General features: G+C 43.0%; 1 protein-coding gene across 2 annotated transcripts in view; it reads right to left on the bottom strand.

The window, feature by feature from the left end:
- KIF2A (kinesin family member 2A) overlaps positions 1 to 16,431 on the bottom strand; it is a 56,317-nt gene extending 39,886 nt beyond the window's left edge. For both annotated transcript variants that reach the window (XM_069880226.1, XM_069880225.1), the window contains exon 1: positions 16,297 to 16,431. In XM_069880226.1, coding sequence (XP_069736327.1) covers positions 16,297 to 16,360 — 64 coding nt within the window. In that variant the 5' untranslated portion in view covers positions 16,361 to 16,431. The remainder of the gene's footprint in view (positions 1 to 16,296) is intronic.
- Between the last annotated feature and the right edge of the window lie 2,677 nt (positions 16,432 to 19,108).

Genomic DNA, 19,108 nt, shown 5'->3' on the forward strand with positions numbered 1-19,108 from the left:
ACACAGCAAACAGGATACAAGCACCTTTTGAGTTCCCCTTGCATTCAACACCAAGAATCCCCTCAACCTCAAACCACTAAATCATAATTTGCCACATCCAGTCTACCTGATCTTGTCAGCTGTTCATAGTGATGCATCTTCTCTAAAGCAGTTACCTGGAGCTGCATCCCAGTGCTCCATGCTACTGCTGCCGTCATGGTTCTTACTCTTCTAATAATTGTCATACCTCCAATCTTTTCACATTGTGATTCACTGGGGGTTTCTGCTGCCCTTTCATTTTGCAAGTCAATCTCTAAAATTTCCATCTACATTCAAAACAAGTCCCCTGTGTTTTCACCTGTTACACAAATGTTTTTATTACCTCCTTTCAAGGCTGATCCAGTTTCTTTTCAAGGTGGGGAGCTAATACTCTATCAAGTATATTTCAAAGGGCATTATTTTACATGATTAAGAACCTCCTAAAACATCTTTCTTTTATACGCTTTCAGAAGTTTCAATTGCCAGGAAAATCAATGGCAGGAATCCCACTGGCTTCACTAGAGATTGTCAAGAGTATCCCACCACCCTATATTCAGAGGCTACAGCTACATATTGCCTTTCCAAGTGTCAGTGTCAGAGAAGGAGAGGAGACCTGTTTCTAAAGCATCTCAATTCATAAAGAAATATCACACCACGATGGCTCACAGATTTAGATATTTATCAAGTTGTCTCAGCTGTAGAGTACCAGTTATCCTATCACTTTTATGAGCAGATGAGTTCTCCACATATAATTCAGCCACAGAAAAAGATATTTGGAAGGAAGTACCAGTCCAATCATACCTAGCATATACTACGGTAAGTTCCCTAGAAACTCTTCAATAAATTGAACACATTTCACCTTTCTGTTATTAAGGGGTCTGCCTCTGCTGTTCACTCTAAAAAGCCAACTAGCACTTTGCTGTCAACATAAACAAACTGTTTTACAGATTATGTGTTCACAGTCATTTGGTACTCTGTGCTTTCTTTCATGGTTTGTATGAACACACCTGTACAAGAGCAGTGAGCCTCTCTACTTGTTTCAGTCTTTTAGGAGTATCTCCTTTTCCAATACTGTCAACCAGGACGAAGTAGAATATCCCACAGGAAATACAGGCTGCTTTCCACAGGAGCAGTTGTTACTGCCAAATAATAGTAATTCTGAAATTGTACTCACTTCTTCCCTTGCGATATCATCCTGGTAGTCCATACGCACTTTGTGATTAACTAGAATATCAAGACTTTTCTCCTGTCATTTACAGTTTGTTATTTCCCCATCTATAGCAAAACCATTTACTTTTTGCCATGTTTTACCCTAGCTTTTTCATTCCATACTTCCTAATCATGAGCTGAGTGGTGTAGTTGCCACACTAGAAGGACAGGATGTCATCCAAGGGGACCTGGACAGGCTAGAGAAACGGGCCTGTGAGAATGTCATGAGGTTCAACAGAGCCAAGTGCAAGGTCCTACACCTGGGTTGGGGCAATCCCCATTTTCAGTACACGATGAGGGGTGAGACGATTGAGAGCTGCCCTGCAGCGAAGGACTTGGGGATGCCAGCCAATGACAAGCTCAACATGAGCCAGCAATGTGTGCTCACAGCCCAGACGGCAAACCGTATCCTGGGCTGCATCAAAAGAAGCGTGGCCAGCAGATCGAGAGAAGCGGTTCTGCCCCTCTGTTCCTCTCTTGTGAGACCTCATCTGGAGTATTGTGTCCTGTTCTGGAATCCTCAACATAAGGATATGGAGCTGTTGGAATGCGTCCAGAGGAGGGCTATAAGGACAATCTGAGGGCTAGAGCACCCTACCTATGAGGACAGTCTGAGAGAGTTGGAATTGTTCAGCCTGGAGAAGAGAAGGCTCCGAGGATATCTTATAGTGACTTTCCAGTAACTGAAAGGAGCCTACAAGAAAGCTCAAGAGGGACTATTCATAAAAGCTTGTGGTGATAGGACAAGGGGGAATGGATATAATCTGGAGAAGGGCAGATTCAGACTAGACATTAGGAAGAATTTCTTCACCATGAGAGTGGTGAGACACTGGAGCTGGTTGCCAAGGGAAGTTGTGGCTGCCCCCTCCCTGGAGGTGCTCAAGGCCGGGTTGGATGGGTCCTTGGGTAATCTGATCTAGTGGGATGTCCCTAACCATGGCAGGGGGATTGGAACTAGATTATCTCTGAGGTCCCTTCCAACCCTAATTATTCTATGATTCTATGATTCTAAGATCATCTTGTACGATAACACATCTCCACAGAGATGATACTCCCACTCAAGGACAGTCATACAAGTTTCCCAAGAACAATGTTACTTTCTGTGTTATGACCAGGAATGAGTAACTGTAATGAAAGCAAAAAGGCAGCCAGTCAGACCTAAAACAGATCCCAGAAGGCACAATATTAGGTAGAAACTATTAGGTATGATATCACCTGTCTTAAATACATTCCTGTTCTTGTATTAAACTTCATCTGATTAATTTTTCACACCCTATGAAACAATATACTGACATTCAAAGAAACTTATGGCTGACCTTCTTAATGGGTCAATACTGGGAAAGCTATGCAAAGCCTCTCCCACGCTTACATCTCAGCAGGGCCAAGCTCAAACTCAGGTCAGGTCACCCAGCACACAGCTCCAGGATTCAGCACCATCTGTACCTGCTCCACCCCTACAAATCTAGTTTTGGACACACAGATTAGAAGCACTTCATCATCTGTCCTCCACTGTTTACTACTGCATTCAGTCAAGGCATTGTACAATCCTAGAATGCTTCAATTAGATTTGTAATTTTCCCCCTTGTTTTAGTTTAATATCAAGCAGGATGAGCTGTAATCACTTCCAAAATTTTGTTAATGTGATGGCAAACTCCTCCATGATCCCAAGTCCTTTTACTCAGTTATGTTGGTTTTGTCACTGCAGTACCACAACGGTTATTCTCTTTTTCATGGGTAGGGAAGGCAATCCCTATAAGGACCTAACACTTGCTTTCAAGTTAAGATTGTGTTTTGCTCTTTGTAAAACAAGACATAACCCACAAACAATCTTCTCACTCTCAAGCAGCAGGCAGTACTAGGTTGTAAAAGATAAACCTCAAGCCTCGGAGAACACCTCTGCCTTTTTTCAAGACAACACCATGGACAGAAACCCCAAGGCAACTGGTACATAGCAGTTCATGTCCGCAAAAGTCTGGGACAGCACCTTTCATGGCACATTGCTCACACCCACAGTATTTAGTGCTCAATCCAGGTCACTCAGCTGTGTCTACAGCAGTAAGTAGCATACTACAATAGGAGCAGATCTGAAGAGCAAAGCAGGTGGTGCCAGGGATCAGACATTGACCCTGTTTCTTTTGGAGGGCACTGGCAGGGGTCTAGTGCTACACACTGAATACCCCTTGCTGAAGTGCATCATGTACATATCTCACGTGTACCTTCCAGGTAAATTTCATCCAGAAGGAATCTAGTGTGCTCCAAGGCCACTTACAAAGTGAACTAAAGCACAGCACGAGGATGTAATGGATGAACAGAAGATACATGTCCAAGTTCTATTTTTCATTTGAACTGAAATGCTTGTATAGGTGTGCCTCTGTGGTCCCAAGTGGTATGCCCAAATCTCTGAGACCTCTTAATTGTTTTTATGGTTATTCACCTTGGCCTAAACAAAAGTAAGACAACTACATTGCGACCTCCCACTATGATGCTTCTAGAGCATGAACAGGAACGTGTGTTGCATGCCCAGGGACATGCATGACAATATCAAAGTGTGATGCTTACTAAACGCAGAAGGACTGCCTAAGTAGTGCCAGCCAAAATGGTGCAGTTCAGGTATCTTCTCAAGAACTAGTCAAGGAGGTTTAGTTTTCCAGTAGGGAGCAAGTCATCTGGTTCACTCCAGATGGGAGCCTTTGAAGTGAGCTAGCATATATGAGACTGAGAATGATCTTGGTATCAGATGCTAGACTAAAATCAGGTGGTAGGCAAATTTACGATGGGAACAGTCCATACCATGAAATACTTTAATACTCTGTATAATAAAATGACATGCAAGCAAGTGCAAATGAAGGAGAGGACTGAGAAAGCTAAGTAAGCACTGGGATTTTTTTTTGTGATATAGGCCTTTCAAAACATTAGCTAGAAACTTACATATCATCTTTCTGCCTCATGTTCAGTTACACTCTGACTTACACGAAATTTGGGGTGTGATCCTTCGGCAGAATTTAGGTAGTTAGGTTTTTAGGTAGTTTGAAGGGCCTCCTAAAAATAGCAGAGCACATAAAAAAGGTGGAAGATGGGCTTCAACATAGACAGAAGAAAGATAATGCACCCAGAGAAAAATAGTCTAAATTATTATGACTCAATGCTAGAACTGGAACTAGAAGTTACAACACAAGTAAGGGATCCTTCACTCAATACAGTTCTCTAAAAACATTGACTCAACGTGCACCTACAACAAAAGAGAGTGAAACATAAAAGCAAGTGTCATTTTCAAACTTGTCATGGCTTAGTGCCAGCCAGCAACAAAGAACCATGCAGTCACCCGCTCACTCTTTTCTCACACTCGTGGGCTGGGACAAAAACAGTTTAACAGAAAAGCCAAATAAGAGAAAAGCAATAGCAACAATGAAAGAATATACAAAGCAAATGATACACAATGCAAACCACTCATTGTCTAGAAAACGAAGGCCCTGTGTGCTACTCATCTGGAATCCTGAGCTGCACAGCCAAGCTACAATCCTGTGCGATGATTACTGAGACACAATTACCAAGCCGTGAAGTCACGAACCATGCCCCAAACCAAATAGCCCCCTTATAAACTGAGCAGAACATCGTGGTATTGAATATCCCTTTGGCCAGTCCAGATCAGCTGTCAGTGCTGAGTCTCCTTTCAGCTTCTTGTGCAAATCAACTCTATCCCAGACAAACCCAGGGAAAAAAACTATAAACACTATGGTGAACCCACATCTCAAGTACCGTGCCACTAGTCTTCACACCTCAAAAGTAACAGAACTAGAATACTAGACAAAATTAGTGGAAATTGTTAACCACCTAATTCTGCAACACTAAAGCCAGGAGTAGTCTCTCAAGGCACACTGGTTTTAGGCAGATAAAAGGACTAATGTACTTTTCTATGAAGAAAAGAGGATATTTCCCAATCTTGCATCTACAACAGGTTATGGAGGCAGACAGTGTAAGCTGGGTCAGAAAGATACTTCAATATATTCACAAACAACAGGTCTATAAATGGCTATTTAATAGGACCAGGCAGAGTTGTAGTTCTAATATCTTAGATATAATTCTGGATACTGAGGGAAGACAAAGGCCATGGACAGTGGCAAGACAGACTTGCTCTCCCTAAACAGCCTCCCCTACTGCTGGGTGGGCTAGACAAACCATAAGTCTGATCCCCTTCTTATGATAGTGGTGAGAATACTTGAAGGAGATGGAGGAATGTCCAAAAAGGCAGAACATTTCCTAAGCCTTTTCAAAAAATTCACCTTCTCCAACTTCTGTACAAGTCTAATGAAGACAGAGCAGAAAAAAAGGTTTTATTCACTTTTCATAAAGTAATCTTCATTTTGTCATATATTCACATAGCAACGTGTAAAAAGTGTAAAAAACCCAATCTGAAACAATAATAATCCATCCATTCCCAACATTCCTGTGAGAATCTCCAGTGTCCGCTAGTCCCACTCATGGCCCATATGAAACCCCTCCAGTTTTCAGAATTAAGGAAGATTAAGTAATCAGAGCTGCAAATTTTATTCAAATGAGAACAAGATGTTAATGTATGCCACTGCAGTATTTTCTGTCCTCTATCACATTTTTCTTTTACTGCCACTGCACAAGTGAAGGTTTCCATTCAATTCCTGGTAAAAACATTCATCTCTTTCCTATGGGTTAACAACTTGTAAACAAGTTGCAGGAATAGTTCAATGTCTTCTTGCATATCTTTTTTTAGATTCGTAAAACTTAACATAATCTGACATCTTTTTGCATGAACTCAGTAGTTCCTTGGAGTCCTTTAGAACAATTCTCCAGACAGCTTCTTTAAACTTTTCAAAACTGCTTCTGAAAGTTCCTCTCCACAATAATTTCCTATATACTTTTACATATCACTCTCCTGTGTTCAGTATAAAATTCAGCACAGTTATGGTATGAAGAAGCAAAAGTAGAGGTTGTTGACTTTTTTTTTTCCAACAAGATTTAAGATTTTGGTGGATTCAAATGATATTGTGAATGGTGTCTGCCAGAAGACTGGAATGACTTGGCCAGCCTTTCTCCCTTCCCCTTTCTCATTCTGCATCTTTCTTAAATAAACGGCAGAGACCTACTTTTCATGATTTTGTCTACTTTCTCTGAAGCTTACAGAAGCTGCCTAGAAACAACAGCTTCTTGCATCACACAGAAATTTCTGTATCACCTTTTACAGATGTTTACAAATGATATCATTTGTGTTTCATGTATTCCCAACACCTCGTCAAATAGTATTTCATTATCTGGATGCCTTTGCACTTCCTTTACTTTACAGAACTACATTTAGTAAGAATATTTACCATTATGTAATTTATTACATAGCTGCCAACTATCGCTTCAGGTTAAAAGTCAGAAACTTCTATTCTTATACAATATTAAAGCCTATATTTTTCCCTAATCTCAACAGGGTTCCAAAAGTTCAAACCAACAAGAAAACTCTAAGCAATGCCTTAATTCTTCTCTGCATTTGATGAAAGCTAATTGTAACTTAAAAATCATCAGGCTGTAGTTTATATTCACCTCACTCATCAACACCTGAATTCCTATCCTATTAAAAGTCAAAATGAAAAAAGTCAATTCATAAAAGTGTAGAAAAACAATATCCCAAATTGAATCAGAAATTTGGAATACCCCAAAATCTAAGTGTGCAAGTGCCTTTCAAACAAATTCATTTCCACTCTTCCTTCCTAGAGCCAGTGACTCTCACCACCGCATCATTATGCATGCCTGCATCTACAGCAAACACTTTTATAGACTGATCGGAAATAGACCTCAAACCCCACGGGAAGTTCAGCCACAAGGGAAATGCAATACATTTCAGTGACTGCAAGATGTGTAGCACCGTGCAATAAAAATTCCAGAGCCAAACTATGCAAGGGCACAAATACCCTATGCACCTTACTTCTAAAGGGAAAAATTAACTAAAAGTAATATTCTATCTTACTCCACTCATGCATTCAATGTGTTTATCTACTAAAGACAACACTTAACATACTATCCTGTAAGTAACAGAAGACACTGATAATATATTTTTGATACCTGGGATTACACAGACCATCAGTGCCTGATGGAGGCCATGAGAAATTCAAACTTGCACTTGACAAACCTTCAATGATAACCTGAAAGCAAGTAACACTCCCCTCTGGAAAAGTATGACCACTCACAGATAAACATGAAACCAAAGTAAATGATTTTTGGCATCTGCAAGTTGCCTGAAGCCACTTTGTTACTGCTTGGTGTTGGTCAATTAGTTTTACAACTGAATCCGGACTGTAATAGTTGGATCATCAAAAGTCTTCTAGGTGTTCTGCTCACATACATGATGCAGTGTAGTACACAAATTAAAAAAACATACTTAGTATAAGCCTGAAAAGTTCATTTTCTTTTCCAAGAAAGGTAATTCTAATGTAATTTTTCACTTAGCTTGATCACATTTTCTCTAACAGATATACAATATAGCAAAATCCAAAATTTAGCAATAGCCAAATTCAAAGACAGCAAAATTAACTCCACAGAAAACTCTTCAACAGGGAAATAGCAATGCTACCTCTGTAACACCCTTACAGAGAACTACTTCGTGTGGGTGCTCTGCTTCCCAGGAGCAATTACCAGGTGTAGACAAGAGTCCCTTGTTCTGCCTTCAGAAATGGCTCCACTTGAGAAAAGCTTTCAACATGTCCAGTGTACTTCAATGACTTCTAGTAAATCAATGGTTTACATATGTTCTAAGCCACAAAAGACCTGTTTATCATGTTACCTTCTGGAGACATAAATAAAACTCATTTCCAGGGTATCAAACACTGTTGGTACTCTGTCATAACTAAACACACACTATTTAATTCAAAGCATCCCTTTACAGAGGTCAAAGGTGTAGGAAAATCATATCAATCACCTGTCTATATTGGGAACACTATAGCAACCCATAAGCTTTTTAATTCTTTGAATGAAAGTTAAAATAAATAGTACTCAAATAGCAATATAAAACTCTGAACATTTTAAGGTAAGGAACAAGGATAGACAAAGAAGAAACAGCCCATGTGCCTGTATGTACACAAGATGGAGAGATTGGAGGTTAGAGCTAAGAGCAGTTTAAAACAACCCAAATCTGGATTACTATAGTTTTAGTTCCCTGCATTCTCCCACTTCCCTACAACACGTCCAACTAAAAAGTAACAGAGGATAGACAAAAGCAGCCCAGAGCCAAGCATCTTAAACAGCTGTGAAGTCACACACCCGTAAAAAATAACTGCAGCACACTTAATTACACTAAGCATCCCACAGCTTCAAGTAAACTTAAAATTCTCTATCGCAACCCAGGAAAAAATGATCCAAACAACATAGCTAAGAACATTTGGTTTAATGTTTATATTCAGCACAGTACTGAGAACAATTTAAATAAAACCTCAAATACCAAGTCAGAAAAAAAACCTAGAGGTTTGGAATATTCAACTGCAAGGAAATTTTTAAAAATCACATTAGAAGGATCTGCAATTATTCTCTCTCAAAAAAAATAGAAATACTTCTGAAAAGACACAAGTGGTAAAATGCACAAACATAGATAAGCTTTCAAGCAAGCAAAAAGAACTGATCATAGAGCTGAAAGCATGTTAGTGGTTTTAAAGCAGATGAACCAATATTACAAAAATGTATTGCAGTTCCATAAAAACCTTTTGCCCTACATCTGGAAATACACACCTGAAAGCATCTATGCTTCCAAATAATTTTAGCTATGCCACAGACGCATAACAAGAAATTGACTGCTAAAAGCCAATGTACTCTTCAAAGCTTTTCAGTTTAACATTACAAACAGCTTCATGTATTTTGTTTACTACACATTCTCACTACAGGACAAAGTCCAGACTGCCCAGTAGTCCTTCATCTGGACTTCCGTATCTTGCTTTTTCCATTACAAATATGCTATAGAATACTTTTGCAATGAAATTGTTCTTCAGTCAAACATGCTTCTTTCCAATAAGTTATCACCTCTTTCCACCTCAACAAGGTGGTAACCTGTGTTTGATGCCACAGCAAAGTTTTCAATTCATAAAGACGTAAGAAGAAAAGACAAGTAATACTGGGCCCAGGCAACACACCATAGTGTGTGGGTTGAAAGAGCAAGAACTTTGCCTAGCAAACAGAAACAAAGGATGGATTCCCCCACGAGTAGAGAGGAAAGAATATACAATACAACCTGTGTAATCCTGGTAGCCACGTCCAGCTTTGAAGACATTATAGCTAGTATGTTATGCTGTATTAAACACACTTATGGAACAAAGATGAGAACATTAGAACTCTACTCTTGTCATTCAAAAGCTATTTATACAAAATACAGAAGGTCTACATAAATCTGAGAAACTCTAAGTTACAGTGAAAATCCACTTACTGCATAACAAAAGCTGAACACTTCGAAAGTGATTTCAAAAAGGACACAGAAAATTTGACACATCCTCCTTGCTAACACATGTGTAGGAACAACCCCAGAAACTCTGGAGAAACATAGAGCCTTCCAGTACTTAACCTATACTGGATAAATTGAGCCTAAATGTTGGACCCATTAGCTCGACCAGCAACAGCAGACTTGAAAACCTGCCTGTGATCTAACCACTATGGAAGGACAAAGACGCATTGTGTCCATATAGCCTACACAGGGATTAGGTAATTGAGTCAAATGATTTAAATGTGATAACAAAAAGGTCTTAATCACAGGGAAAATACAGATGTATGGCACCAATGGAAAAAGTAAAAGCACATTATCACTTTAATCTATCCTCAAGCACTTGTAAAACAGGGTGACTACCCAAAACTGAGCAGAATTTTCACAGCAGCACTGTACCTTCAAATCCTGCTACACAATCATTGTGGCTTTCGGGAGCTGTACATAAAGATGAAGATCATCATGCTGGATTATCCAGAAGACAGAGGACACTATAGACCTCTCAACACTGTGAAACTTACATTTCACAGAAGTTGAGCTTTAAAAAACCAAAATTACATCCCTAACTGTATACAGAAATTAGTTTCATTTGTGCTTGAAGGTAAAACAGTTACCATGACGTTTTGGGAAGTCTAAGGAGAGAGGAGCTGCCAGTAAGTTTTTGAACTAGATGGATTATCTTTGATTGTGACCAGTTCCAGCTGTTTTAGAGACAAATGAAGAAAATTCTTAAGTAGGCAATTACAAAAGAACACAGCCACAAGCAAGACTTCTTCCCATCTCGTGTTACCTGGAGATTATTTAATAAAAAACAGACACAGGAAGAACAGAAACTACCTCCTATGGTTTGGTGGTGTATTTTTTAAATTTTTAGTATAAATTCAATATTCCTGCCATCCTAAAATTCTGCTATGCTTCTAGCCTCCATCTACTCTAGTAACAAGACTCACATGATAACTGTACCTAGCCTGTTCTCTTTTATCAGTTTTTCTCTTTCAAACATTGACAGCTCTCCTGTTATTGTATTATGAAAAAAAATGGGCAAGAACTCATGCGGGGGTTTTTTTGCACCATTTTATGGTTAACCCCTAAAAATTGAGCATTTTTCCAGTGCTGAAAGTTCAGTCAAATCTTCAGTCACTCTTCCAATTACAAGAATGTCCCTTCTCTTCACGTCTGTTACATTACTTCTGACACAGTGAGATCAGAATTGTATTTCCCTCTTCGTTTTAAAAGAAATCAAATATATAATTAATTTCTCTGTCTTTCTAGGCAGTATTTTACATCTGCAAAGAGAGAGAGAATAGGAACAGCCTGAGGAGGAAATGGACAGACCACAATTTGACTGAAAAAGAAAAGGAAAAATACCCATCAGCCTACCACAGGGCTGCAGGGCATAACAGAATTGTCCTATTTCAGCAAAAGACTGAATTTATGGGGAAAAAAAAAGGGTGAGATATTCTTTCACCAAGTAGTTATATAGGTCTTCATCATTATTAATGGGACAACGCACAAGAAGTGCAGATAAAGGTTTAAGTTCACATATAAGGTGGTGGGCTATTATCATGTGAGTGAAGTCAAAAAATGCCTGCATTTAGACCTCAACAAGGAGCACCTTCTGGACAGGAGCATTACAGCTACCTTCTGGCTTCCTACTTCCCAAAGCTTCCATAAGGCATGTTTTTCAAGACTGGAAACGTTTCATAATTAGAAATTCACAACCTGAAGCAAAGGGAGTTCTTTCCCATTTCCAAGACAGCTTACAAGGCATATTTCAAGCAACACATAAATTATCACAGAATCATAGAACCATGGAATGGTTTGGGTTGGAAAGAACCTGAAAGATCATTTAGTTCCAACCCCCGTGCTGTGGGCAGGAACACCTTCCACTAGATCAGTTTGCTCAAAGCCTCATCCAGCCTGGCCTTGAACATTTCCAGGGACAGGGGCATCCACGACTTTCCTGGGTAGCCTGTTTCAATGCCTCACAGTGAATAATTTCTTCTTAATATCTAATCTAAAGAAAGATTTCTCTTTCAGCTTGAACCCATTACCCCTCATCCTATCACTGCAGTCCCTGATAAAGAGGCCTTCCACAGCTTTCTTGTAGGCTTGCCTTTAAGTACTGGAAGGCTCTATTGTCTCCCCAGCGTCTTCTCTTCTCCAGGCTGAACACCTCCAATTCTCTCAACCTGTCCTCATATGGGAGGCGCTCCAGCTCTCACATTATCTTCATGGCCTTCCTCTGGACCTGCTTTAGCAGGTCAATGTCCTTCTCATGCTGTGGACTCTGAACTGAATGCAGTATTCCAGGTGAGGTCTCGTGACAGCAGAGCAGAGGGAAAGAATCACCAAATCATCTCTCCTTCAACCAGCTGGTTACACATCTTTTGATGCAGCCCAGGATGTAGTTGGCTTTCTGGGCTGCAAGCACATATTGCTGGCTCATGTCCAGCTTCTCATCCACAAGCACCCCCAAGTCCTTCTGTTCAGGGCTACTCTCAATCCATTCTCGGCCCAGCCTGTATTTCTGCTTGGGATTGCCCCAGCCCAGGTGCAGAACCTTACACTTGGCCTTGTCGACATTCATGAGGTTAGCACAAGCCCATCTTTCAAGCTTGTCCAGGTCCCTCTGGATGGCATCCCTTCCCTCCAGCATGTCAACTGCGCCACACAGCTTGGTGTCACTAGCAAAGTTACTGAATGTGCCCTCAATCCTACTGTCAAAGTCTGTTACAAAGATGTTAAATAACAGCATTCCTAATACCAACCCCTAAAGAATACCACTCACTACTGTTCTCCACTTGGGTATCGAGCTGTTGACCACAACTCTTGAGCGCAAGCATCCAGCCAACTCCTTGCCACCAAGCGGTCCATCCATCAAATTCAGATCTCTCCACTTTTCAGACCACAATGTCATGCAGGACAGTGTAAATGTTTTGCACAAGTCCAAGTAGACAGTATCAGTTACTCTTCCCTTTATCCACCAATGCTGCAGCCCCATCGTAGAAGGCCAACAAGCTTCTGAGGGATGATTTGCCCTGAACGAAGCCATGTTGGTTGTCACTAATCACCTTCTTATTTTCCATGTGCCTTAGCAGAGTTTCCAGGAGGAATTATACTGAAATAAGTAGTGAATTTCAATAGCAGAAACGATTAGAAAAAGCCAGACTATTTGACCACTAGGTATGCTCTTACATCACATGAACATAACAAGACATCTGTATCCATGTTTACCCACTGAGAAAAAGCAGATACGCAGCAAGCAGCTCTGTAGTGTCGGTTCTTGAAAACGCTGGGTTTTATCCAAGCATTGGTTTTCGTGTGGTTTTGGCCATGGTTTCCAACAATGCCTTTCATTTGCACAACATCTATTTTCTATTCAGTCCTATAAGAAATCTCTCAAGAAACACTTAAGCCTAATTAGAACTTGTCAAAATGACAAAATATGTAACCTTATTTTCCAGAATGTTCTGGTCTCATTCTCACATTTATTGTGTTTCGCATGTCTTTGCAATTTTATTGTAGCAAACAAGCATGACTTATAACATTGATGTTTCACCAAAAAGAAAGCTTTTCCGTTAGGCTTTCTTTTTATTTAAAGAAAAAGAGGTATCTGGAAATAATAAAAGTCCCCATTCAGAAAAGTATTTAATGTAACTGGTGGACAGATGGAAAAAAAATGTGTACTTTTTCAAATGATCCCATAAACAACCCAAAATTTAGTTCTTCTCTGGATTCAGCAAATAAATAGATGAATAAGGAAACTTTAAAGAATTACTATACCTACCTCTCAAGACAGTATTTAGCTTTAGAAAAGACTCTACAGACAAGGCAACACATAAATAAGGCTCAGACCAACACACTGCTTTCTCCAAAAGTTTCTTAAACTGTTCTAACCATGCTGTAAGCCAAGGGTAGCTGGTATGATACATGGCCCTGACTGTATCTAGGAAACCATTCTGGGTTGAGAAGACACAGATAGCTCCCTGCTGCCGAGCCTGAAGATCATATGTGAAGACTTTCACTTCACCCTGGCTATGTATTTCCTACACACCAATATTGCTGGGGTCACAGATCCCTCTGCGAGCTATGGAAACTCACTAATCATATAGAAAACCAGCATAGCTAGAAGTTTGCAACTGTGTTTGGTGGATCAAATCAGCAGTTAATGTATTAAACCATCAGAAGGAAAAATCATCAGCCACGCTGGATAGGAAAGAGAGCCTATACGAACAACACAGCTGACAGAGGAACAGGTAGCAAGACCCTCCTCTTGCTGGAAGCAGCTAGGTTACCTTCAAGATTGCCTGTCCAACCACAGTTCAGGTTGTAAACCTATCTTCTGAAAAGCAATGCAATCTAGACCTGGCTGTTTTTCAGTATCTTTCTCAAAATGCTCCCTTCCACATACCTATGACACTTTCTCCTGCAGTTTAATGGGAAGAAAATGACACAAAACCACAGCAGCCTGAGCCAAAACAGAGCATCTCCTTCTCTAGTCCCAGCAGAAAATCAAGGAAACCTCAAAAACCCAGAACCCACTAACTCTGGTATGACACTGCAGTCTGGTTGCTCACATAAGGATCAAGTTAACACAAATGCTTAAAACTCTACAGTTTGAGCAACTGCTGTAAAGGCATATCCCCAGTATTTTACTGATGTGCAATACATTTAATGTGCTGCATCACATCTGTTAGTGATACAGCAAATACGCAAGCCATGAACAGTGATGAAAGTAAGTATTGTTATGTTCAAGAGTTACTGTCCTCACTTCTGACGCTAGAAGAGTGCAGAACCCTGCAGAGGGAGGGAGGAAGAAGCACCAAAGCACTCCCATGCCTTATTTTCCAAAGGCATACAACCCAAACAGTAACATTTATTAGTTCACATACAACTAAGAAAAAACATTTTACACATTGTTACAGTGAGGTTTAGTGAAAACCCAGACAGAGATCTACAAGACTGTCACAATCCGGACTCACAAGCATCCGGCCCTAACTGTGGGGAAAGTGGATTCGTTTGTCTGCGTGGTGATCCAGAGTCCAATAAGGTCACTCCCAGGGCAAATATCAACAGCAGTATTTATTTCTGGCTTCAGCAAACATAAACACACCAAGATACTGGGGTGCACAGCTGAGACATGGGGCTGCAACTACTCAAATTTACAGAAACGAATCCCCAAACACAAGCCAGGTCCCTCGGATCCAATCCTACACACACACCATAAGGTAACGGGAGGGAGACGGAAAGAAAGAGAGAAGGAAAGAAATCACCACATCGATGGCAGCAGCAGATCTTGGGAACACGTGGTGACAGCAGTAGCTTCTTCCAGGCCACGTGGTCCAGGTTGGTCCAATTGACCTTCTGCTGAACCCAGCACCACAGACAAGCTGGTGCCACAAGACACACAAATGGGCAGTTTTCAGACAAAATGTTCAAGGCAAAGAGAGAAACGTAGTCTGACTTTACAAAGAGTTACACAAATAACTGCCAGACCTATCAGAGTCTCATGTGACACACAAGACATTAAGCACAAATTGAAGGGTTAGGCTTAATACAGCGTCCAGCCAACAACGACCATTATTTTACTGGAGGGTTGAACTGCAGTATGGGACACAAGAAAGACAAGCTGAACAAAGCTTGTTAGCTACTTGCTTTCTGCCTCATGACAAAACCACACTAGCTTCAGTACCTCTGACCTCCAGATCTTTATTCTCTTAGAAACATCTGCTTATTCTTGAGCAAGCTCCTGAACCCTGGTAAAAAAAACAGAAGACTTTCCAGAAAATCCCAGCAGAACCCCACCCCTGTCTAGTAGTCTCCACAAATCTCACAGAGGCTATGAACAGATGACATATTCCCACCCAAACTGAAGAGCTGAAGTCACGAGTGGCCTGCCACTGATTCAGCCCATGAACTTCCCATTTCAGTTTTCTCCTACCAGACCGATATCAAGAGTTAGCAGCCTAAATCTGACATACACGCCTCTTTTATTTGTGTGTATTTCTAGACAGCACCATACATCCTCCTGCCAGGAGACGCCAGGCTAGAGAAGAAACATCAGATACCCCACGGAGAAATAACAACTCATGGGCACGCACTGCATAAAGAACATCTGAAATAACAACATCAAGCCCTTTGTCAAGTGATGGAAGCGTCCAACGGCATTTCTGTCAGAGCACACCATCATGCTGTTGGGTTGGTGTTTTTTTTCCAGAGCGCGGCTTGTACGCCAGATCAGCAGAGAAGTTATTTCTCTACATTACAGGCCCTCCCTCCCTCCACCATCACCTCATCCCTTCCCCTAAGGCCCTCCCACCTCGCAGCTCAAACCTCCCCGGGCTCTGCTCTCCTCCCCACCCACGCCCCCCTCTCTCTCTCTCTCTGCCCGCAGATGCCGCCCCCACCCCACCTAACCTCAACCCATCTCCATCTCCATCTCCATCTCCATCATCTCCATCCCCATCTCCACCTCCACCCCCGGCTCCCCGACTCCCGCACCGCGCGCCAGGCCCGGCCCCTCCCCGGCCCCGCGCACACAATGGGCCCCGCGCGCAGCCTCCCCCCCGCCGCCGCTCCCCCGCCACACTCACCATCGCTGCGCTTGATCTCCACGTAGATCCCTATCTGGATCTTGCCGAAGTTGGCCGCTGCCATCGCTTCATGGGGCAGCCGGGGAGACTGGAGGCGCTGCCGGCCGGGCGCTCGGAGGATGCAGGGGGCAGCGGCGGGGAAGGGGGGGGAGAGGGAGGGAGGGAGAGAGAGAGAGAGAGGGAGGGGCGGGCGGAGGGAGGAGGGGGGACAGAGAAAAGGCGCCGGCCGGATACAACGGGCGCCGGCGGCGGCTGCGCGTGCGCGCGCGGGGCGGTGTCACGGCGCGAGGCGGGGCGGGGGCCGCGCGCGCTCACTCACTGAGCTGCCGAGCGCCGCCTCACCCTCGGGCCGCCCCCCGCGCCGCCCGGGCGGTGTCATGGCGGGGTGGGGGGGTGGTGCGGGTTGCGGAGGGCAAGGAAGCTCAGGCAGTTCCAACTCCCCCTGCCACGGGCAGGGGCACATCCCACAGGACCAGGCTGCCCAAGGCCCCATCCAACCTGGCCCTGAACAGCTCCAGCGATGGGGCATCCACAGCTTCCCTGGGCAACCTGTGCCAGGGCCTCACCGCCCACATCGTGAAAAAATTCTTCCTAATGTCTGGTCTAAATCTTCCCCTCTCCGGTTTATACCCATTGCCTCTAGTCCCATCACTACAAGCCTTTGTAAACAGCCCTTCCCCGGCTTTTTTGGAGCCACTTCGGGTACTAGAAGGTCGCTGTAAGATCTCAAGAGCCTTCTCTTCTCCAGGCTGAACAATCCAAACTCTCTCAGCCTGTCTTTCTATGGGAGGTGCTCCAGCCCTCTGATCATCTCTGTAGCTTCCTCTGCACCCATTCCAACAGCTCCATACGCTTCTTATGTTGAGGATTCCAGAACTGGACACAATATTCCAGATGAGATATCACAAGAGAGGAACAGAGGGGCAGAATCACTTCCCTCAACCTGCTGGCCACGCTTCTTTTGATGCAGCCCAGGGTACGGTTTGCCTTCTGAGCTGCAAGCGCACACTGCTGGCTCATGTTGATCTTTTCATCAACCAGCACCTCCAAGTCCTCTGCAGGGCTGCTCTCAATCACATCATCCCCTGTCCTGTATTGAAACTGCAGATTGCCCCCACCCAGGTGCAGGACCTTGCACTTCATCATATCATCATATCATCATATCATCATATCATCATATCATCATATCATCATATCATCATATCATCATATCATCATATCGTCATATCATCTAGTTTGGGTTGGAAGGGACTTTAGAGATCATCTAGTCCCAAACCCCCTGCCATGGGCAGGGACATCCCTTCAGATCAGGCCGTCCAAGACCGCATCCAGCCTGGCCCTGAACGCCGGTGTTCTTGGCCTTGTTGAACCCCATGAGGCTCTCACAGGGCACGTGTGCTGTGCTGCCCATAAGAGGGCACAGCTCCGCAGTAGGATGGCCTCATCCCAGCTGCCTGTGCCAGCCCTCTGCCTCTTGGACCTGACCCCAGCCTGGGAACACACGCACCTGTGTGGCACCAGATGGTGACTGAGCTGCTCTGAAGTTTTAATGTAATAGCTTTATCTACCTGCTGTCTGCTCGCATGGTTCATGTATGCAAAGTAGAGCAGCTTAGGAACAGTTGCTCCCCAACCTACCAGCAGCTCTTGAGCCCAAGGAAGGCCAACAGCATCCATCCATCTTCACCGCACAACTGCCCCATCCTTTTATACTTAAAAAAATCCAAAACAGACTTCATCTTCCTCATTTCCCTATAGTGATGCCTGTACTTCACAGAAACCACTTGATTAAGCACTGTCCTTTGGATTTCTCATCCGAGGGCAGTCCCTGACATGAAGAAGCCATGACATATATAAAATTGTCCTTCCTGCACAGCCTCCTGGTCACCTTGAGCAGCATCACTTTAAATACCCTAACCACACAGCCTCTTCTTTCCCAGTAAAGACGGTCTGTTAAAAATAATCCCCCAATCCATGCTTAAATGGGTAATACATAATGACAGCTGACACCGTGCCACCCTCCTGGGATCTGCACCCTCCCACCTAGCCTGTCACCCTCCCTGCCTCACCCTTTCCCTGCCTCCACTGTTGGTTTCATGCTGAAACCAGTGGTAATACCTGGCAAATCAGAATTAGGAAATTATGGCTCCCAGTTCCTCTAGGCTTTAAATATACACACATACATGTGTGTCTGTGTCTGTGTCGGTGTCTGTGTCTGTGTGTCTGTGTACAGAGAGAAAGCGGCCCTGACAACAAGGACTTGGGTGTCCTGGTGGATGCAAAATTGGACATAAGCTGTCAATGTACACCTGAAGCCCAGAAAGTCAACTGTATCCTGGGCTGCATCAAAAAAATCCATGTCCAGCAAGTTCAGGAAGGCGATTCTGCCCAGTCTGGAGAGACCCTACCTAGAGTACTGCATCCACCTCTGAAGTCCTCAGCACAGGAAAGACCTGCTCCAGGAGGTCCAGAGGAGAGCCATATCCAGAGGGGTGGAACACCTCTTCTATCACGAAAGGCTGAGAGAGCTGAGGTTTTCCAGCCTGGAGGAGAAAAGGCTTTGGACAAATCTTTTTGCAGCCTTTCAATACCTTTAAGTAGGCTTATAGGAAAGGCTTTTAACAAGGGCATGTAGCGATATGAGAAGGGACAATTGTTTTCAACTAAAAAATGGTAAATTTAAATTAGATATTAGGAAGAATTTTTTTTACTGTAGCAATGATGAGACACTGGAACAGATTGCCCAGATAAGTTTTAGGTGCCCCGTCTCTGGAGATGTTCAAGGCCAGATTGGTTGAGACTTTGAGCAACCT

This window comes from Phaenicophaeus curvirostris, chromosome Z, assembly GCF_032191515.1.
Source record: "Phaenicophaeus curvirostris isolate KB17595 chromosome Z, BPBGC_Pcur_1.0, whole genome shotgun sequence".
Taxonomy (NCBI): Eukaryota; Metazoa; Chordata; class Aves; order Cuculiformes; family Cuculidae; genus Phaenicophaeus; species Phaenicophaeus curvirostris.